The sequence below is a fragment of the Budorcas taxicolor genome, chromosome 12, assembly GCF_023091745.1.
Source record: "Budorcas taxicolor isolate Tak-1 chromosome 12, Takin1.1, whole genome shotgun sequence".
Taxonomy (NCBI): Eukaryota; Metazoa; Chordata; class Mammalia; order Artiodactyla; family Bovidae; genus Budorcas; species Budorcas taxicolor.
This window is the reverse complement of record NC_068921.1, coordinates 16,690,357-16,713,726: the sequence shown is the minus strand read 5'-3', so window position 1 is coordinate 16,713,726 and position 23,370 is coordinate 16,690,357. Positions and strand designations below refer to the sequence as shown.

General features: G+C 46.5%; 1 protein-coding gene across 2 annotated transcripts in view; it reads right to left on the bottom strand.

Annotated features, from left to right (window-relative positions):
• LRCH1 (leucine rich repeats and calponin homology domain containing 1) overlaps positions 1-8,619 on the bottom strand; it is a 215,353-nt gene extending 206,734 nt beyond the window's left edge. For both annotated transcript variants that reach the window (XM_052649958.1, XM_052649957.1), the window contains exon 1: positions 8,328-8,619. In XM_052649958.1, the coding sequence (XP_052505918.1) occupies positions 8,328-8,619 (292 nt within the window). The remainder of the gene's footprint in view (positions 1-8,327) is intronic.
• Positions 8,620-23,370: the final 14,751 nt, after the last annotated feature.

Here is a 23,370-nt window from a genome sequence, read left to right as displayed (position 1 = left end):
AATTACTTTGTGGGAACAGATGGTTTCCAAATGTACGACTTCTTACTACAGTATATGGAAGCAATATTACTGAACTCTGAAATTAAGATGAAGAGAACACAGACGCGATTCAGGCCTGCGTCTCTATTGGCAGGCCTAAGGCTTACATGGAATCCTGATCATTCTTTTCTTTTTTTTCTTTCTTTTCTTTCTTGCCTTTTTTCTTTTTTTGGTTAAACAATTCACACCACATACACACAAAAACTTCTCTGAACTATCATAGCAACTGAAAATTCTGCTGCAAAAAACCTTCCACGCCACACACAAAAAATAGTAGCAATAAAACAGAAGCCTCTTGACTTCCTATAAATTATACATCAGCTGTGTAAATATAGTTGGGTTTCAGGTCTTACATCCTTGAGCCTTTTATGATAGGGACTTCCCGGGGGGTGCTATTGGTAAAGAATCTGCCAGGGTGCAAGAGACATGGGTTCAATCCTTAGGTCGGGAAGATCCCCTGGAGAAGGACATGGCAACTCACTCCAGTATTCATGCCTGGAAAATCCTCCCACGGACAGAGGAGCCTGGTGGGCTACAGTCATGGGGCCGCAGAGTCAGACACGACTGAGCACACACACAATTTTATATTTGAAATAAATATCACAGTTAACTCCAAATCACCTGAATTCCAACAAGTGACATCATCACTGAAAGAGCTCACAAATCGTGATCGTGGTAGCAGTACCAGACCTAAGCCCAGGCCACTTTTCCCCAATGCCTTTCTAAGGCAGAAGTCTAATTTTCCGAAAAGCTAAGCCAAATCCGGCAAGTAGCATCACAAACAGAATTCTGTGAGGCACGGACAAAAGTTCAAGTCATGTGACCCAAGCAACGACTCCATAAGCACCTTTAGCAGAGTTCATAGCATTTCTGCCACTTAAATAACCAAGTCTCTGGAAAAGCAGACATAACACAGCGCCAGGAGGAGATGACTTTGGGAAGATATTAAGAGAGAGTAAATGCCGCCCAGCATAAATATAAAAGGTGTTTATACCTATTATCTCTAGCCAAAAAAATTTATATAGCAAATGAAAAATTTGGTGCCACAAAACTTTCATACAACAAGAAATTTGTAGCAATAGTAAATGCCTCCACACTATTTATAAACTGTACATAAATAAAAGTATCGGATATGTAAATATAGTTGGGCTTTCTTTTTTGGCTAAGCAAATCACACACATATAAATGTATATAGATATAAGTATACAGATCTCTGTGTGTGTGTGTGTGTTAGTTGCTCAGCCATGTCCAACTGTTTGCAACCCCATGGACTGTAGCCCACTAGGCTCCTCTGTCCATGGGATTTCCCAGTCATGAATACTGGAGTGGGTTGCCATTCTTTTCTCCAGGGGATCTTCTCAACCCAGGAATCTAACCCAAGTCTCCCATACCGTAGAAAGATTCTTTACCGTTTGAGCACCAGGGACATCCAAGTATATAGATATATAACGATTAATACAGGTATATAAATACACCTATAGGTATAGGTAAATAGTTATATCTATGGATAGGTCAATAGATATAGATAGGTAGATATGAAAAGGGGGAAAAATAGAAAAGCACACGCAAAAGAAGGAAGCAACTTGTGTTTAAATATTGATAAGTAATGACAAAGTTGACTAGCAACTTCTAAGCCTTTGTTCACATCAGCAGGACAGCAAGAGCAAAGGTAATTAACCTCTGCACCAATCAACACTAACATGGATTTCAAAAGGTACCTTACCCTTTAAATGCTTAAAACCAAAGAACTGCTAAACCACAGTATGAAAAATTTAAGTTGCAACAGAACTCAAAAAAAAAAATTCTTAGTCAACAATTGAGGTTAAAACGTTTAAATAATGGGGTTATGCCAAATTTTTGCCTAATAACTGACACTCACCAAAAAAACAAATAAGATGTCGCAGTGACTAACAAATTAGCCGGTGGAATACTTTCAATGATGAAGATCAAACCCTGGGCTGACCTTTATAAACTGGCACGGCTCAAAAATCCCCAGAGGTTTTATGGCCTGTGGTTGTATGCTGTTATTCTGGAAACGTGATTATCATGTTCCTGCCTTTTCAATAAAGAGCAGCCCATGATGCAAGCAATGAGAATGCAGGCGTGTTTGTCGAGACTGTTCCTGCCACACACACAAACGTGGGAGAGCACGCGTGGCTATGGTGCAGAGCCACCAGGCACACGGAGGCCTGGCAGCGCTAACAGCTTTTACTACTAGAAGTCCTCTAAATGGCAACCCGTCCCAGTGTTCCTGCCTGGGAAATCCCACGGACAGAGGAGCCGGGCAGCTAGAGTCCATTAGGTCACGAAGAGTTGGACATGATTGAAAGACTAAACCACAGTGAAACCGGGGCTTCCCTGGTGGCTCAGCAGTAAAGAATCTGCCTGTCAATGCAGGAGACACGGGTTCAGCCCCTGGTCCTCGAAGATCCCCTGGAGAAGGAAACGGTAACCCAGCCCGGTATTCTTGCCTGGAGAATCCCATGGACAGAGGAGCCTGGTGGGCTACAATGGGGTTGCAAAGAGTCAGACACAACTTAGTGATTAAACTAAGTCAGATACAACTTAGTGACAGTGAAACCGATCAACAACAATAATAAAAGGGAGGAAAAGCTGTGACTCCTTGTTTTTGAAGTATTAATAGTCAGAATATACGTGATGAACAGAGCCACTTAAATGAGAGTGACTACCACTATAAATGATCCTTACGGCACAGTGACTAATCAGTTCAACAGCAGAAACATAATTTGAAACAAAGCGTATCTACAAAAGAACATCACGTTCTACAAAAACACATGTGACTTCAAGTTTCATTACATTCATAATGAAAAATCTTTACGGCCAAAAGTACGGAATAGTTTTTGAGACCAGATAGATTTCATCAAGTCTTGGGTGCATCCCAGTAACTAAAGGAAACTAATATCCCAAGGATTCAGTTGGGACAGAATGGGAGTGGGGCAGGGGGACTCAGGCTTCAACAGAGAAGCCACAAATCTCAGAGAAGAGTCTTTGCCTCTGCAGATATTTGAGAGAGGTGTCGCAGACAGACCAGGGCCTTAGTTCCACAGGCTGACATATCCCAGGCCCCAGCCATCCGCAGTGCCCTATAGGGTCCTAAGAGCCCTGTGCCGCGTCACCGTGTGTGCCGCGTCACCCCATTGCACGGTGACGGCGGGGTGAGAGCTCGTGACCAGAGGTCCCGGCCTCAACACCCATCTCACGTGTACACACAGCAGATCTCAGACTGTCAGGCACACCCCACGTTCACACCATCTTTCCAACCACAGAATGTGCATGCAGACTTCCATCCACAACCAAGCCAGCCTACAAAACCTGACCCAAACCCCACCTCAGGCTAGCAGAGTCTCTCCTAGCCAGCTTAACTAAAATGACCTTTTTTTCTGAATTTTGCAGACAATGTCTATCTGTGCCACCAGCATCGCACCTTGAGGTCCCCACGGCTTCCCAGTTCCTGTGGCCACCCCAGCAGCAGTCCCGGCGGCCTGGCCCACCTGATCCCCTCTGCTGATGTCCAGTGGTTTTATTTCTGTCCTTCTGTCTAAGGCAGGATACCAGGACTTCAAACCCTGTTCCTTCCCACATTTGACAGGGGAAATTGAAGGCTGTGTATCATGTTTTTCATATTTTGTTTCGAAATTAAAGGATGCAAAATAAAGGGGGGCATCCCTGGTGGCTCAGTGGTAAAAAAAAAAAAAATCCACCTGCCAAGGAAGGAGATACAGGTTGGATCCCTGATCTGGGACGATCCCACAATGCCTTGGAACAACTAAGCCGGTGGGTCACAACTGTTGAGCCTGCGCTCTAGTGCCCGGGAGCCGAAACGATGGAGCCCACATGACCTCGAGCCTATGCTCTGCCACGAGAGAGGCCACCGCCAACGAGAAGACCCCGCCTGGCAACTGGAGGGGAGCCCACACTTGCTGCAACCAGAGAAGAGGCCGTGCAGCAGCGAAGACCCAGCACAGCCGAAAGCAAATAAACACATAAATAAAAAATTATATATGCATACATATATATTTAAAGAAGACGCAGGGATTTTACTTTTAAAAAAGGTCACTTGGCATCTCGTGTGCTCCTGTGGTGTCTTACTCTCTGCACCTCGTCCAGCACCCGCACCGGCACACACAGGACCTCACTGAGTAATTTCTCGTCTGTACTCCTGCCTGGGCAGGCCCTGCACTTCCCATACCGCCTTTCCTGCTTCCAGCCACCCCCAAAAAAGATATCAGCAATAACACACCCCACTCTCTCGTTAATGTGACCAGCTTTCAACAACTGTTCTGTGCATCGGATCCAAGATTTTCCTTTTCATTTTCCAGGACCTCCAGCAATCAGCCTCAGACAGACTCTTTCTTTTCTTACTCCTCTTTTCAATTCACTTCATTTCAGTCACACAAACACCCTTTGGAACCTCCTTATCCCCAAATGACACTATTTAACAAATCAGCACTAGAACAACAACAACAAAAAGTCTGCTTTCCCAATGAACCTATTTGTGTACTTTTTTCTCAGACCTGACTTGCTGCTTCAGTTCATATTTATCACTACCATTTGTGCTATTTTACAAGCTACTGAAAGTCACCTTTAATACAAGGCAGCGTGCATATTTCTAAATCAAGATAGCGTACATCTCCTAGAAGTCTTCCCAGTTCATCCTTCAAAACCTGTTTCTTCAATTATCTCCTCCCTCACCCACAAGGAGAATGAAAACTCCATCAGAAGGGGTCAAGGGAGTCTCTGTTGGTCTCTGCTGTATCCTTGGTGCCTCGAACAGTGCCTGGCACTGAGCGGTGCTCGGTGGGAACTTGCAGAACCAATGTTGGTTGAATGAGCCTCCAGGTACCCTCCTGGATCCTACTCCTCTCCACCCCTTCCCAGTGTGCGTGTGTGCCGAGTCGCTTCAGTCGCATGCAACTCACTGCAACTGTAGCCCTCCCCAGGCTCCTCTGTCTATGGGATTTCCCAGTCAAGAATACTGGAGTGGGTTGCTGTTTCCTCCTCCAGAGATCAAACTCACATCTCGTAAGTCTCCTAAACTGGCAGGCAGATTCTTTACCGCTAGCACCATGGTCAAGAACACACATGCTAGAGTGAAATCATCAGGGTTCCATCCCTGGTTTAGCATCGAAGTAGAGCGATGACCTTTGAGCATGTATTACTCAACTCTCCCCAGCTGTACAGGAGGATCTGAACGGGCTTCTCACAAGGATCCAGGAGGGTGATGCAGAGCCCAGTCCGAGAGCTCATCGTGGCTCTTCTTCCATTTCAGCCAGGGTCACCTGTGCCAACACACAGCCCTTCTTTCCCCAGCTCACTGGCCAGAAGTCTAGATCCTGACAACCAAACTATTTGCACTCAAATATGAATAAACTGACTGGCTCAAAGTAAGGGGGAAGGCCTGAGAGTGTTGGGTTTTTTTCCTATGAAAGGGATGTATGCATTTGATTAACAGAGCTTAAACATCTATTGAGCAGCCCTGGGCTTCTATATTTCCATGTTTACATCTGGGTTTTCAACTCCTGGCCAGACAAGCTACATTGCCCAAGAGGGCAGTTCTGCTTAGGGTGGCTGCCAGAAGAGTTACTTTTACAAGGCATAAACCAAATGGCCTGAATTATACAACTGAACAGGGAGATAAAGCTTTCTCTGTCACTCCCTGTCTTACAAAATTTATGAAAAAGTCCACTTTACATCTTAGGTCTTTAAGGATCTTTGTGTGTCCTTTTGATTTTAAGAGATGTTCTGTAAACTAAATATGAACCCCAGAGAATCCACTGTCTTTATTGTATATGTTACTACTCAGACACTCCACTCTTCTAAAACTCTTTATATGCAGGAAATGTCAGCACTGCACGCTGGAGGTAATTTTAACTCTTGCTTTATTTCGAGTTTTGCTCTTCCAAATAAGGAACAGTGCTCTGGGTAAACAGAGCAAAGGGCAGAACACGACCGGTTTACACCCAGCTTTGACCTGAGGCAAAAATGTTTTTGCACAAGCAACTCTTTAACACATTTGGGTCATGAAATTTCATGTAAAGGAGCTGTCACATTGACTACTCTTGACTTCAAGAGTTTTCCTAACTTCCTACAAACTCCAGTGACATTCCTCCTCCCGTCATTAACACTGCCTTTGTCCGTAGGGAGTTAACCCTGATGGCTCAGATGGTAAAGACTGTCTGCAAAGCAGGAGACCCAGGTCCGATCCCTGGGAAAGGGAATGGCTATCCACTCCAGTATTCTTGCCTGGAGAACTCCTTGGACAGAGGAGCCTGGTAGGCCCAGTCCATGGGGTCTCAAAGAGTCAGACACGACTGAGGAACTAACCTTTTCAGTTCACTGTCACTAAGGTTAAGCCTCCAAGATTTAACTCGTTAGCATTTTCTGCACACAAAACATGTGCAAGTGAGGTTTCAAATTAAAAACTTGCAGAACTCACAACCACAGCTCACCACAAACAAGCAAAGAGTGGACAGCGGAAATGGTGTTTTAAACACCACCATGCTTCACACTGTTAGGTCTGAAATGAAGAGGTGGTCTCTGCTTTTAAAAGCACCGGTCTTCTCCAAGAAACACCAGTAGGGTGAACTCCAAGTTCATCCAACTTTGAAATAAACGTCAGAAGCAGAGAAACACTATTCAGTGCCTCCTTCTGAACATACAGACACAGATTGTTATTGGTCCTGCCAGCTCCATTTTCATATCCAATGAAATAAATATCCTGCCAGCTACATTTTCGGCAGTCATATCCAATCCTGCCATAGCTCACCTTAAAATCTGCCGCAAAAGGGAAGTCCAACTTAACAATGGATTTTTTTTCTAAGTTAATGATTCAGGCAATTCTTGGAATAACTTCCACTTGAGAAACTGCATCTAAGTGGTGGGATCACGAATCTCCGCAGCTGTTGACAACTCAACTCTGGAAATTCCCTCCTTTCTGCCCATTCCTGACTATCCCTAGATCCAAACTGCAAAGTTTAATGACCCCAAAGAGTGCTTTCTGCCTCTAGTGAACTCAGAATTCTTGTCTAAATATTCATTAGGACTCTTAATAAACGTCCACTGAATTAAAGAGGGGAGCGCTGGAATCTAGCTCCAAAAGGCCACTGTCTGCCCCCTCTCTCCACCTCCACCCTCCCTCAGGATCTGGAGCTGACAGTCAAGCCATCCAGGATCCCAGGGGTCTGACACTCGGCCTGTGACGCAATGACCGCCAGGAGGTCTGATCGGTGGTTCCCAAATGGGGTACCCACTGCTCTGGGAAATGCTGGGCGGCAAGATACAAACCCTCCTCCAAAGAACTGAAACCAGACGGTGGGGAACCCAGGCAGTTCTATCAGGATCCCAAGGCCCGAATCGCATTCCACCACCCTCCTTCCTGTTTATAGATCCTGCTCCAGTAACTCCAACTACCAAAGGGAAAGCCGACCTCTCAGAAATATGTCAACACATGACATAACTTGAAAACGCTGTATGCTCATTGGCGCGAGTTACAACTTGTCGGGCTCACGGATGGAAACCGGCGCACTTTAATTACTTTTTTTTTTTAAGTATACCCTGCCGTCTCTTCCAGGGCCCCCGCAAAGATCGGATTACTGAGTAAGAGGTAGCCTCGGTGGCAGGACCAAACCGCGTGGGCGGTGAGCTGGAGGCAAAGAACCAGCGAGCGGACAGCCGGGCGAAGCGGCTGCAATTCAATTTCGCGACCAGAGCCGCCGCTCCCTCCTCACACAGACGCAGGAAGAGGAAGCCGCGGGCACAAGCTGCCTGATCGCTCGGTGGTGTCGCCGAGGGGGGCCCGGCGGAACCGCGGCGGTGCCCTCGGGTCGGCGGAGGGCGCGCCACCTTTGTCTAGAGGCTTCCCAACCCGGACGGGCGGCGCCTCGGCGCAAAGAGGGCTTTCGCCCGGGTGGGAGGCGCAGACGCGGCGCCCGGGTCCCCAGCCCCTGCGCCGGGCCCAGGAAGCGGCCGCAGCCGCCCGAAACCTCCCACTTCCACTGCGCGCACGCGACGCGCCCGCAAGTCCCAGCCCCGCGGCCACTTCCCCGGCGCAGCAGCGGCAGGGGGGAACCCACGCGCCCGCGGGCTCGGCAGCCCGGAGCAGCCCCGCTCTCCTCGGGCCGGACCGCCCACGCGGGTCCCTGCCTCGGGACAGCACGGGCCGCTGGACCCCCCGGTCAGGCCAGATCTCAGACTGGCAACCGCGTCGGGGAAGGCACGACAGCCCGCCAGACACCCACACCCACCGCCCGCGCTCGGCCCTCTCTCACCTGCCTGCACCGTGTCCGAGAGGTCATGGGCGGGGGCCGCGGTCCTGGGAAATTCCTTCAGTTTCCTGGCACTGAGGTTCAAGCCCCCGGAGTTGGCCGCTTCCTCCAGCGCGCGCTCCAGCCCCCGGTTCAAGGGCAGGTTGAAGCCCCCGCCGCCGCCGCCGCCTCCCGCGGCCCCGCCGCTAGCTCCGGCTCCTCCGTGGTGGTGGTGGTGGGGATGATGATGGGGGTGCAGCGTGGCCACCGACAGGGCAGGCACGAAAGGCTGGGGTTCGCTTCCCGGCGTCGCCATCTTCTCCCGGGCCCCCCCGCCCCGCCGCGCCGCTCCTGCGGGGGGAGGTCACACCTTCCCCCCCCCACCCCCGGAACGGGAGACGACAGCCCGGGGCCGAGTCCCCGCGGCGCTCCGCCGAGAGATGCCGGAGGAGGGGCGGAGGGTGTGGCAGGCGCGCGGAACCGGGAGCCGAGAGGCGGAGGCGGCCGTGGCAGCGCGGTCTCGAAGGGTTCCTGTCCCCGGGAAGCTAAGGACTGCGGCGGCGGCGGCGGCGGCGGGCAGCGCGCATGTGTCTCCTCCCGCCCCTGCGCCCTCCTCCCGGCTGCTCTCCCCTCCTCCGCCGCTCGCTCTCGGCTCCGCCTTCCCGCGGAGCCGTCAGTCCAGCCCCGAGCCTGCCTCCGCCGCCCCGGGCGCGGGCCCCGGCTGCGGCCGCGCGCCGGCGCCGGCCTGCCCCTGTACTCGCTTGGGGCTGGACGCGGGGAGATCACGGGGTAGGCGAGAGGCTCTCTCAATTCTGCGAATTATTCGGATTCTTTGACCTCGAGTCCCCTCCCAACCCCCAGAGGCAGTGTTTCACGGTAGGATCAGGCTAACCGACGACCCCCGCCCCTAGCACTTGGGCACCTCCAGGGGGCCAGACGCTGGTCTCCGTAGCCGGCGTTCGTGATCTCAGGAATCCAGGGGACCCCGTGAGCGGAAAAATTGTTTCCGTCAGCCCACAGAGGAAGTGAAGAAACCCGTCTGAGGTCACCCAGGCAGTCAGAGGCGGAGCTGGGTTTGAAAGGAGAGCCTTCGGACTCCAGGGGTGCGCTCCTTCTGTAAACGCCAGGGCTGGACGCCGCTGCGAACAGCTTAGGAGTGGAGCAGCGGGTTTTCTGAGCGATGGCAGAAAAGTACAGGCACAGAAAGGAAGCAGTTTTCAAGATGCAGGTCGTTTCTATGGTGGACAGAACCCATGGTCGTGTGAGGAAGAGGGGCTGGCTGTGGCTGGCTGAGCCCGGAATTGGGTGGAGCTGGAGGGGTCAGAAAGGCAGCGACCCCAACTATAAAATAACTTGGTCCGGGTTGGAGCCTGCGCACAGGTATTCGTCAAGGTGACCTTGTGAGCTTCTTCGAGCCCCTGTGGGGCATGGGAGCTGACGTCCCAGTCTGCAGTTGAAATCACCTTCTGCCCAGACCAACACCAGGGGCATCAGAACTTCTGACAGCATACGAGTAGAACAGTTGGAAGGTTAATAAAGTCCCCCTCCTTTCTGAAGTTTCGGTTCCAACTCTCTAAGGCTCTATACTCAAGTCTTGAGCAGCGACCTTGTGAGGGACTTAGCTAGGGGAAGAGGATGCGGGTCAAATAAGAAAATAATTCAACCCTTGGTGGAGGGGGAGATGGTGTTTTAAGTGGTGATGCGGAAAGGTGATGGATCTAAAGTACCGCGTGATCCATGTCACTTGCACTGACTGCGCGCTCAGTAGCCCTTGATTCCTACAGGATTCTAGGGTGAGTTCAAAGTTCTAACCTCGGAGGAGGAGACAAGCGCCACCTGCTGGTATCCTCCGCCAAAACCTCCTCTCACCAGCTCCTTTTTCGCCCCTCTGCCCCTCAGATTTTTTTCTTTGTTTAATATTTATGTGTTTGGTTGTGCCAGGTCTTAGTTGCGGGCATGTGGGATCTAGTTCCCTAACCAGGCATTGAACCTGGGACCCCTGCATTGGGAGCTCGGAGTCTTAGCCATTGTTGGATGATAATGATGATGGTGAATGTGCAAGCATATTTATAAAAATAACCTAAGGTTTCCTTTCCTCTCTGGTCTTTTCCCAAAAAGCCAGTGAGAAACAGAGACACAGAAAAAGATTTCATTTGAAAATCTTCAACTAAATCCAGGTGGTAGTGTGTGTGATGAGTCTGCAGGGTATGGTTGAGGACACCTGACCGACTTCAAATGTAGTTCAGGCTGTGAATCCTGGTGCATCGTGTAATATTTTAAGACCACAAATTCTTTTTTTTTTTAGAGGAAAATATGGGATATAGCAATCTGCCCTTATGTTAGGTTGATCTAGTTATGATAGCTTGCTTTAAACTTTTCCTTCTCCAGATTTCTAAAGTGTAAACTCCTTGAAGGAGGGACCTAGTCATGTTTGCAACTTCTTTCCCATAGTTCAGAATCCAGAAAAGTTCTTTGCATATGACGAGTGCACAATGAAGATAGGTAATTAAGCATTGCGCAATAGGCCAAGTGCCTTACAGGTTGCTATTTCTTGGTACATTTTTCAGAGGATGTCCTTAAATGAAGAAAATTTTCATTTAAATGGGCGGGGAGGGAGTGTTACTTTACCCTTGAAACTGATCTTGGTTATTTATACAGTCAAGAAACGTAACAAGCCGTTTTTTCTTGCTATCAAGCCGTGTTTTCTTGCTATCTGGCTTCTTGACTATTTTTTCAATAAGGTGGACATCTCTGATTTATTTGATACAAATCTCTTCTGAAAACAAAATCTTCTTCCTGTTCTACTCTCCCCACACCATGCACATAGTCTTCTGATAACTGCTGTGTTATCACATCAACCCAGTTAACCATCTTGGTTATTCTGGAAGGGGACTTCTGACCAAATGACGGAACATCCAGAGAATCAGAGGATCCTGACTGTTCAAACCCTAGATTCTGACTGTTCCTAAGTCACATCTTTAGTTTCTATGAGATAGCCAGTAGTGTGTTGATAATACATTGTGCTATTTGTTTATGTCAGTTTTATTTGGTTTTTCTGTCAATGCAACCAAAGGTTCTAAATATTTAGTCTTTTATCTTAGTCTTTATTCCTCCTTGTTTTCTAATATTGCCTCATTTTGGGATGGTCCACAAATAATCTTGTACCAACTATTTGGATGATGGCAGCTAACCTTTTACCATGCTTTGTCTTTCAGTTCAGTTCAGTTCAGTCGCTCAGTCGTGTCCAACTCTTTGCGACCCCATGAACTGCAGCGTGCCAGGCCTCCCTGTCCATCACCAACTCCCAGAGTTCACTCAAACTCATGTCCATTGAGTCGGTGATGCCATCCAGCCATCTCATCCTCTGTCGTCCCCTTCTCCTCCTGCCCCCAGTCCCTCTCAGCATCAGAGTCTTTTCCAGTGAGTCAACTCTTTGCATGAGGTGGCCAAAGTACTGGAGTTTCAGCTTCAGCATCATTCCTTCCAAACACCCAGGGCTGATCTCCTTTAGAATGGACTAGTTGGATTTCCTTGCAGTCCAAGGGACTCTCAAGAGTCTTCTCCAACACCACAGTTCAAAAGCATCAATTCTTCTGTGCTCAGCTTTCTTTATAGTCCAACTCTATAGTCCACATACGTACGTGACTACTGGAAAAACCATAGCTTTGACTAGACTGACCTTGGTGAGCAAAGTAGTGTCTCTGCTTTTCAATACGCTGTCTAGGTTGGTCATAGCTTTTCTTCCAAGAAGCAAGCATCTTTTAATTTCATGGCTGCAGTCACCATCTGCAGTGATTTTGGAGCCCAAAAAAATAGTCTGCCACTCTTTCCCTTGTTTCTCTGTCTATTTGCCATGAAGTGATGGAACCGGATGCCATGATCTTAATTTTTTTAATGTTGAGTTTTATGCCAACTTTTTTCACTCTCTTCGTTCACTTTCTTCAAGAGGCTCTTTAGTTCTTCGATTTCTGCCATGAGGGTGGCATCATCTGTGTATCTGAGGTTACTGATATTTCTCCTGGCAATCTTGATTCCAACTTGTGCTTCATCCAGCCCGGCATTTCGTGTGATGTACTCTGCACATAAATTAAATAAGCATGGTGACAATATATAGCTTTGGCGTACTCTTTTGCCGATTTGGAACCAGTCTGTTGTTCCATGTCCAGTTCTAACTGTTGCTTCTTGACCTGCATACAGATTTCTCAGGAGGCAGGTAAAAGGTGGTCTGGTTTTATAAATAAGTTCATTTATATCATTCTGCTTTAGATTCCACATATAAGTGATGTCATATGATATTTGTCTTTCTGTCTGACTTACTTCACTTAGAATGATAATCTCTAGGTCCATCCATGTTGCTACAAATGGCATTATTTCATTCTTTTTTACAACTGAGTATTCCATTGTATATATGTGTCCATCATCTTCATCCATTCATTTGTCAAGGAATAGTTAGGTTGCTACCATGTCTTGGCTATTGTATTAATAAATAATTCTGCTAAGAACTTTTAGGTGTGGGTGTCTTTTCAAATTGGAATTTTCTCTGGATATATGCCCAGGCAGGTGTATCTGTCGTAGTCCTGACTGTCCCCTCCAACCACAGGTAGATAAATGCATCCATCAGACTCTCCTGACAAGTGAAGGAAAAACACTCCAAAACTATAGGCAAATAACAAAAAGCTTTTGACTCCAAAGGCAGCGCATCAGGGCTGTGCTGTGTGTGCTAAGTTGCTTCAATCATGTCTGACTCTTTGTGACCCCATGGACTGTAGCCTGCCAGGCTCCTCTGTCCATGGGGATTCTCCAGGCAAGAATACTGCAGTGGGTTGCTATGCCCTCCTCCAGGGGATCTTCTCAACCCATGTATCAAACCCAGGTCTTCACACTGCAGGCAGATTCATTCCGTCTGAGCCACCAGGAAAGCTCTTTTATCTTGCTTCATATTATTCTTTAACCTCTCAGCTTCAGTTTTCTCCCTCCTTCCTAAAAAAGAACCAAGAATATTTCCTAATTAATACCACCCTTTTTACTCCCACCTCCCTCCCTCCCTCTCAGTACTGAAGTTTTCTCTGTGTACTGTATCTGTAAATATTTATCAGTAAATATTTATCTGTAAATGATCAGGGTATGTAGGTTGTATTCATTAACTTTCAAGTACATCATTAACTTTCAAGTACATTCATTAACTTTTAAGTACATCAAATGCAGAGCTCAGTTCTTTTTTCCCTAGGAAATTCAATAAATAATATAGTCTGAGATATTTTTATATTATAAGGCAACTAATAATACCAATGTGAATTTCTCTGAAGATTATCAATACTTTCTTGGCATGTTTAGGAGATATTATTTTATTCTATTTTGCATTCCAAAACAATAATCTAACAAAGCGAACTTGCGTGAGAAAAATTAGAACAATGTCCAGAGTTTTTCATTAAAGCCAAATGCATTCAGTTTTAAGAATTGTATATAAATGTTGAACTGTGTATGTAAATATGACATCATGCTTTCCTATTTTTTTTCCTAGTGGAAAAAATAAAACAATGGTAATAATAAATTCTTGCCAAATTAGTCTATCCTTATTTGGGGAAAAAAATAAAGAAAAATGGGCTACTAGAGTCAGCTTTCAAATTCGATTTTTTTAATTGAATTTTTTTCCTTATCCTTGAAATCAAAAAGTCTATAAACCACTTGCTTAGATTCTTGGTTTTCTTTTTTTTTTTTAATAAACTTTTTATTTTGTATTGGAGTATAGCCAGTTAACAGCATTGTGATAGTTTCAGGTGAACAGCCAAAGGACTCAGCCATACATATATACTCAGCCATGCATTCTCCCCAAACTCCCCTCCCACCCAGACTCCCACATAACTTTGAGCAGAGCTCCTTATGCTGTACAGCAGGACGTTGCTGGTATTCCATTTTAAATAGATTCTTGGTTTTCCTAAAAGAGAGTTAGTCACACTGCACTCCAGCTACCTGCTTTCAAGCTTTTTCTCAAGCTTTGCTCACACCAACTATAATCTAATATATTTTCTAGGCGTTCTCATTCCAGGGTTTATCATTAAGTCTCAAAAGAAAATATTGTCTGCCATTGGATTTTAAAAATATTTCGCAGATGACTATTGTTCAGACGAAAACTTTCTTTCTACTCCAACCTCCTAATAAAAATCCTCAGTCCCCTCACAGGGGCTTATTTTCACTTCTCAACGAGAAAGCCTTAGAAGCGACTGTGGTGGCCAGGCCCTGCTCAGCTGTTTCTTACAGTTCTCTCCAAGATAAAGCAGAGCTCTAGGTCCTTGACCAGGGAGTCTTTATTTACGGCCTCCTTTCCACGGCAACTCCTATTAAATGGAAAAACCACAAAATCGGGGCCATCGAGATAGCAGTCTCTAAGAGGCTCTCTGAATGACCAGAGAGGAGCCATCTGTGAATGAGTGGTTTTATGGGCTGTACCCTGTGTGTTAGTTCATAAACATACTTGGGCTTAGGATAGAATGCCAATTTGCATGACTTTTATTATTTTTAAATAATATTTTTTAAAGTACATGTATATATGATATAGCCAATTGTGTAGCAGAAAGACAGCATTCTGACCTAGTGCTTATGAGACATATAGCATTTGGAAAGAAGCTAGGAGGAAAATATAGTTTGGACCACTCAGGTGAGAAACTGTCATAAGAAGACTTTCTTTGGCTTAATGAGGTTGATATCTCCTTAAGGAAAAAAATATCAGTGACCAACAGCTGACCCTCTGGTTCCTGCCGGAAGTTTGTTAAGTGGCTACTAGGGAAAACGTCACCGGACAGTTAAGGACAGACGCGGCCCAGCTAACTAGACTTTGATTTATAAAGAAATGTATTTTATGTAACTGACTTTTTAAAGATGTGACTATATAAATGTTAGAAAATAGATAGGAATAGATAATAGCTATACTGTGATTTTGCAGAAGGCAATGGCACCCTCCTCCAGTACTCTTGCCTGGAAAATTCCATGGATAGAGGAGCCTGGTAGGCTGCAGTCCATGGGGTCGCTAAGAGTCAGATACGACTGAGTGACTTCACTTTCACTTTTCACTTTCATGCATTGGAGAAGGAAATGGCAACCCACCCCAGTGTTCTTGCCTGGAGAATCCCAGGGACGGGGGAGCCTGGTGGGCTGCCATCTATGGGGTCACACAGAGTCGAACACGACTGAAGCAACTTAGCAGTAGCAGCAGCAGCAGTTACTGTGATTTATCTTTCTAAAAATTCACCTATTCATTCTATTAGCTTATTGGTGTATACATAATGCCTATTATGTTATTAGTTTGTAGTGTAATGGATATATGAAATATTTAAGGGAACCAGCTGTTTGTTTACAAATAAATAGCTTAACTTGCATGCAGAAACTGAAGCAGCACTATCCTCTATATGTACCTCTGAAGATCCCCTGGAGGAGGATGGCAACCCACTCCAGTATTCTTGCCTGAAGAATCCCATGGACAGACGAGCCTGGCGGGTTACAGTCCATTGGGTTGCAAAGAGTCGGACACGACTGAGCAACTAACACTCAGGAATCGTGCATAAAGGGCTTCATTGCCAAATAAGTTTGAGTTCAAAAGGTTTAGAAGTTATTTTACTCTAGGACCTCTCAGAGACTTTGATATGCTAACATGTATTGTGAATATGCAAGAGGGAGAAGGGGCGTACATCTCTGGGGTGCCAGCAATGCAGGAGTTTGATCCATGGGTCAAGAAGATCCCCGGGTCAAGAAGATCCCCTGGAGAAGGAAATGGCAACCCACTCCAGTATTCTTGCCTGGGAAATCGCATGGACAGAAGAGCCTGGCAGGCTACAGTCCATGGGTCTCAAAAGAGTCAGACATGACTTACATGTATAAATACATAGGATAGGTCAAAGAGTTCGTTTGGGTTTTTCTGTGATCTGAAAACGAAAAACCCAAACGAACTTTTGGCTGACTCAATATATATAACATTAACATGTCTAACATGTGCTTGAAAGTGAAAGTGAAGTCGCTTAGTCGTGTCCGACTCTTTGTGACCCCATGGACTGTAGCCCACCAGGCTCCTCCATCCATGGGATTTTCCAGGCAAGAATACTGGAGTGGGTTGCCATTTCCTTCTCCAGGGGATCTTTCCGACCCAGGGATCGAACCCAGGTATCCCGCAATGTAGGCAGACGCTTTACCGCTTAGTTATATATGTTAGCATAAGTGTAACATACACAATGAGGCTTCCAAGGTGGCGCTAGTTATAAAGAATCTGTCTGCCAATGCAGGAGATGCAAGAGATGCGAGTTTGATCCCTGGGTTGGGAAGATCTCCTGGATTAGGAAATGGCAACCCACTCCAGTATGCTTGCCTGGGAAATCCCATGGACAGAGGAGCCTGGGTGACTACAGTCCATGCGGTCACAAAGAGTCAGACACGACTAGAACACACACAGCAGCAGCAGCAACATACATAATAAATAACACACATATATAGCATAACTATGTATATAATAGATGAGAACTTACCACCAAATCAATATTTTAAACAAGCCAAGTGTCACTAACGCAGCACCTCCAGTAAATACCGTTCCAGGCCTATTGTTCATTAGGTGGATTTTAAAGGAACTAAAAAGTCTTCCTATTTATACTTAAGGTACTTTGCATCTAACTAAAACAGTAATTTATATGTTCCCTCGAGACAGCTTTAAGACCCTTGCTGTCATTACAGGGCTATTTTCCAAAGCCAAGGCTATCATTACTGCCTTGTCAGATGCAGAACTGGGGTAGGGGTTTTGTCCCAGAGTGGCTGCTCTTCCCCAATTTAGTAGGAAATGCACTCTGGCTCAGATCATTCCAGTGCATCATTTGAAGAGGGGTCAGACCTGGACCCGGGAATAAGACCTCTTGATGAAGTGACATTGCAAAAGCAGGAACGGTATCATCCCAGGCTTGTCTCCTGGCAACCATATCAATGGGGAGCGCAACCGACTGTGGGTTTAGAAGCAAAACCAGTTAGAACTTTCGGCAGTTTCTGGTTGGTGCAAAAAGAGCCAAGTCAGGAATTAGTGGGATTCAGACTAGACCCCTGACCAGCAAGGAGCTTCACTCCAGTGAGCAATGCTGGAATTCCTCACAGGAGCCACAGGGGGCGTGTGGTCTAAGGGTCCCTCCCAGACACTGGCAGCCCCAGACAATCGAGGGAGAACAAGGACAGTTCCAGGTCTGCAGCTTGAAGCAAGCTGCAAGGAGTGTGTCTGGTAGAGCCCAGCTCTGGGAGAAGTGTCCAGGAGGCCAACGGGCTCCCCAACCCAAGTGGTTGGAAGATGGTGCCACAGGCCCGATGGTGAGCTGCAGGCCAATCAGGAAGCACTGCATCCACGAACTATCTCTGCAAAGACGGGCGAGGATGTATAAGAAACTGCCAACAGTGATTGCTCCTGGAAGGAAAGCTCGGAGAAGGGTAGAAAAGAGATTTTATCTTTCTCTGGTACCTTTTGTTCAGTTTAAACGTTTCATTTCTGCATCCATGGGCTTCCCTGGTGGTTCAGACAGTAAAGAAGGTGCCTGCTCTTCCAGGAGCCACGGGAGACTCGGGTTCGATTCCTGGGTCGGGAAGATCACTTGGAAATGGGAACCCACTCCAGAACTCTTTTTTTTTTTTTTTTTCAAGCAATTAATTACATTTTTTAAAATATCCATTGAGAAGATGGAGCTTGGGTCAATAGTCCCTGGGGAACTGTTGGTGAGTCCTGAGGAAGAGTGCTCTATGGGGTAAATCAGAAGTGAAGTGAGCCAGAATATTGCTGCAGTGATGGGGGGGTGAGATGAGAAGGGCTTGGAATGCAAGGAGACACAGAATGGGAAATACCTGGAAGAGGCGACAGAGCCTCAGTTTTCAGCTAAGGTTTGCTGAGCTACTGCTGCTGCTGCTGCTGCTGCTAAGTTGCTTCAGTCGTGTCCGACTCTGTGCGACCCCATAGACGGCAGCCCACCAGGCTCTGCCATCCCTGGGATTCTCCAGGCAAGAACACGAATGGGTTGCCATTTCCTTCTCCATTGCATGAAAGTGAAAAGTGAAAGTGAAGTCACTCAGTCGTGTCTGACTCTTTGCAACCCCATGGACTGCAGCCTACCAGGCTCCTCCATCCATGGGATTTCCCAAGCAAGAGTAATGGACTGGGTTGCCATTGCCTTCTCCGTGAGCCACTGCTAAGTCAGGTCAGTGCTAGGCACTGGATGTGGATGGAGGGACATGCTATCTATACCCTGCATTTACATTAGATGCCAGAGGCAAAGAGGAGACATAGAAAGCCATGCTTGGAGAGAGCAAATACAGAGCAGCTTATGAACATCCAGACTGCAGACACTGGAAGAAGACAAGGGAAGCAGAAACAGGAGGTATAAGCTATTTACTGGGATCCCAAGTGGTGATAATGGTAAAGAACCATCTGCCAATGCAGAAGACAAGACATAAGAGAAGCAGGTTCGATTCCTGGGTCAGGAAGTTCCCCTGGAGGAGGATATGGCAGCTCATTCCAGCATTCTTGCCTGGAGAAGCCCATGGACAGAGGAGCCTGGCAGGTCCACGGAGTCGCAAAGAGTTGGACACAACTGAAGCAACTGAGCACTCAAGCACACAGCTATTCGCTCGAAGGATTAGGGGGTTGGGAGAAGGAGAAAGTTTGAAAAGTGGCTAAAAAGACAAGTAGGCTTCCCCAGTGGAAAAGAATCTGCCTACAATGCATGAGAGGCAGGTTCAATCCCTGGGTCAGGAAGATCCATTAGGGGAGGGCATGGCAATCCACTCCATTTTCTTGCGTGGAGAATCCCCTGGACTGAGGAGCCTGGCGGGCTTCAGTCCATGGGGTCACAGTCAGACATGACTGAGGTGTACCAAGTACGCGTGTGTGTACAAAAAGACAAACAGAGCAGAGAAACTGGTTTAATGTTTAAGATAAGGAAGATCTGAGAAGGCCTGCGAAGAGAATGCAAAGCCCGTGGGGAAGGCAAGACTGGAGCCCCCATAGGAGAAAGTAGCGTGAGGGTGGAGTGGAGGGTTAGAAGTGGGACATCCAGAAACGGGGTGGAGATGAGAGGGTGGAATCCAGGAGAGAATAGAGGACGCAGAGCCCCCCTTTGAGCCTCGAGGGAAAAAGTCAAGAGACCTGAGTACAACTGATACGCCAAAGTATGGGTTCAGAGCCCTTAGGGCTTATTCGCCGAACAGTCTAGAATCTAAACGTATATGACCTGCTAAGAACAGAACTGGAGGTTGGAGGCGGGAAGGGAGATGTGTGAACAATATTTCCAAATCAGAAAACACATATTATAATCAGAAATATTTGATCTTTGACTCTAGGCTCTAACGAGCACATTGACCCATCACTGAAACCTTGACGCTGTGCTCAAGTGATGTTTTTCCTCCTGGACGCGTATATTTTCTTATAATCCTTCCCTAATCACAAAATCCGACATGTCTTAAAACATGTAGCTTGGTGTTTAAGATGGAAGAATAAACTGGCTCCTAATAAGAGACCCATTCCTTTCTGAATCCCTCCCCACAGGCAGGGCCACACCGCAAAGCTTGTCCACAGCCTGTCACGTCCTCAGCTATGGAGGCCTCAGGAATCCAGTTCAATTTCCCCATTCTACAGACTAGGAAACTGAAACAGTCGCGTGAGGGTGACTTGCCCAGGGCTGCGTGCTGGCCGGTGCAGACATGTGGACCAGGACTCAGGTATCCATTTCCTGTCAGCTGTGTTCTCCTTGTCCATCGTGAAACTGGAAGTTAACTGACTCTGCCATGACCTATCCTTCTGGAAGGTCTCTTGTCCTCCCATCATGATGGTTCATTTGCTTTCTGCCTGAGTGCAACCTTATTATAGGGGTGTCATCTTGCACACTAGCTCACAGGGCTGATGCTGGACAAGGGCTGTGTTGGGATCCAGTTGGAGGGGCCTGAGATGGTCTAGTTACTTGACTCTGAAACCCAGGCAGTGCGTCCTGGGCCAGCTGAAGGGTGATGAAGATGGAGGTACCCAGGGACCAGGCGAAATACAAGACCGTGAGTCATCCCACATTCACTTCGTGTGCAGTGACCCTCCAGGATTCTTTCTGTCATGATCAGAAAGGCTGAGTTTAAAAAATTAAAAAGAAAAAGAAAAGTTGAGCTCTTCTGACCTTTATTCCAGTGGCTACAAAATATTTTGGAGTCATGGATCTTTCGAGGTTCTTTGGATACAATTTCAAAGGTATTTGAGGCTTTCTGGATCATCTAGGGCAGATCAAACATCACTGTTCAACTCTGACTCTGAGCAAGCCTTCTTTATTGAAAAAAAGAGTCTCAAGAGAAGCAGTCTGTTCCATGATGCAATCTCAAAGAAGATTCTACTTTTTATGTGCAGCAAGTTTTTCTTGTCCTGAACCCCTGACCTTTCTTTTGGGCACAGAGGGGACCGGGTGACGTTCGAATTGTCTTCCCACTCAGAAGTAGAAGAGGGGATAGCTGAGGTAAGGCTGACGCTGAAGACTCTCCCAGCGCCCCCATTTTAACACCTTCAACACCTGCTCAAGCTTCTCCAGCCCCACACCGGCTTTGATCCCCACCCAGCCAGTCCTAATTGCCTCCCACAGCCCAGATTAGATTATTTATGTGTGCTTAGGCCTTGCCCAGCATTGCTGCCATCTGGCTAATGACGGGGCGCCATATGTCAGCAGCAGGGTATGGGTCCCCGCCTGTGGGTTGGGGTGCAGACCTGCCCTTGTGAACAGCATGTCTTCCCAGTGTGTGGTTCACTCCGCACTGACACAAGGCATTTCTGTTACGTGAGTCTGCACCTAGGACACAGATGACAGAGCTTCCTCCCACACTGAACTGAGGTGGTGGTAGATGGCATAGATGTGTTTGCGTTCCCTTCAAGTCATCCATCACCTTCCATTTACCCGGAGCTGCTTCCCATATAGGCCCAAAGATTATCTAACTAAACAACCCATTACCCCTGCAAGGTTAAAAATCAGAAGTGGGTGCATGCTAAAATCATTTCAGTCGTGCCTGACTCTTTGCGACCCCATGAGCCATAGCCTGCGAGTCTCCTCTGTCCTAGGGGATTCTCCAGGCGAGAATACTGGAGTGGGTTGCCATGCCCTCCTCCAGGGAATCTTCCCGACTCAGGATTCAAACCTGTCTCTTGAGTCTCCTGCACTGGAGATCGCGTTCTTTACCACTAGCACCACCTGGGAAGCACCCCCTCCACCCCCCAAAAAATCAAGAGGCAAACGCTTTATTATTGAGTTCAGTGGATGCTATGGTCAACACCCAACACCCTCCCTGAGGGGTTCCAGATTACTCAGGTCATGCAGTGAATTATGACTGAGAGGAAACGCACTTTCCAAGCCTGATGTTAAAAACATACTAGATATCTGTAACAGAAGCAGGTACTTTCTGTCTTCATACTTCATCAGATGGGAAACTGTTAAGTGTGTTGGTTACCTTGTGTGACTGGTGCTTCTATGTGTAAACAGAATAGGGGGATCAAAAAGTACAGGTTTATGGTAGCCTCGTGATCAGATAGGGGAGAAACACACTTCTTCCAGGTCCTTCATTAGGCTATGCTGTCCTTCATTGGCTGTTTCTAATTACACGTGCCTCTTCCTGTAGAACAGAAGCATTTGGGTCCAGATGACTGCATTAAGTCTTACCCATTTCCTTTTATCATTCTTGAAAATCCAAGAAATCTTCTAGGCTTAAGGTTTTCAGAAAAATAAAGCCTGGCTTTCCTTCACTTCCCCTGGCCCAAGCTTCCTTTTCAACTAAATAATTATTTGAATGCAAATGAGTGGTATTAAATGCAAGACTCTTCATAATGGGCCATTTTCTTGAACTGTTGACTTCAGTAGGCAAACAAATATGTGGTCAGTATCCATTGGCCAACCTGGTTTAACTTCAGCAAGCCCAGGAAATGTCCAGAAGGCCTTTGTAACATGGAGGAAGGTGGAATGTGTGACAGTCATAAGATCTAGTCCAGTTAGCGAGAACAACAGTGAAAATCTGGTGTTCACTTAAAATTTATTTTTGCAAGTTGTCATTGAAATGCAAATTTGCTGCCATTGACCTTGCCCTTGATTTTTCCTTCAAGTACCTTTAAAACAATAAGCTTTTTTAAATTGCATGATTTCGGAAGATTAGAGAAGTTCAGGAAAATAATGTGTGTTATATGTTATTAGCTACTGAACTAACCAGAGTTCTTGAAGGCCAAGGTTATTGAAATGCTGCGTGTCATGGAAAGAGAATTGAACTGAAAATGAGGGGGCAGCCCTCTTCCTAGCAAAGCCCACAGTGAGCTGTGTCACTGTGACCAAGTCATTCAGTTTCTCTGGAATTCAGTGTCTACTGTGTCAAATGAAGGGATTGCACAATTCATACCTAAGATCTTTTTTCTCTAAAATGTCATTATTCTCAAGAGTATAGTTTAATCAATTATTTCAAGTTTCTATACTACCAAAAGTATTTTGATAGTACTACTTATCTAGAAAAAGACACATTTCTTTTTTTTTTAGTTCTATTTGACTTTTTTTAAACTGGAAGATAATTGCTTTACAATGTTATTTTGGTTTCTGCCATGCAACAAGATGAATCAGCCGTAAGCATGCATATGTCCCTTCCCTCTTGATCCTCCCTCCCACCACCCACCCCATCCCACCCCTGTGGGTTGTCACAGATCATCCAGTTGCGCTCCCTTTGTTATACAGCAATTTCCCACTGGCTATTTGACATGTGGTAATGTATATATTTCAGTGCCACTCTCTCAATTCATCCCACCCTCTTTTCTCTCCACTGTGTGCACAAGTCTGTTCTCTACGTCTGCATCTTTATTCCTGCCCTGCAGATAGGTTCATCAGTACCATTTTTCTGAATTCCATATATATGCATTAATATACAATATTTGTTTTCCTCTTCACTCTGTGTAACAGGCTCTAGGTTCATCCACCTCACTAGAACTGACTCAGATTCATTCCTTTTTATGGCTGAGTAATATTCCATTATATGTATGTATACATACCACAGCTTCTTTATCCATTCATCT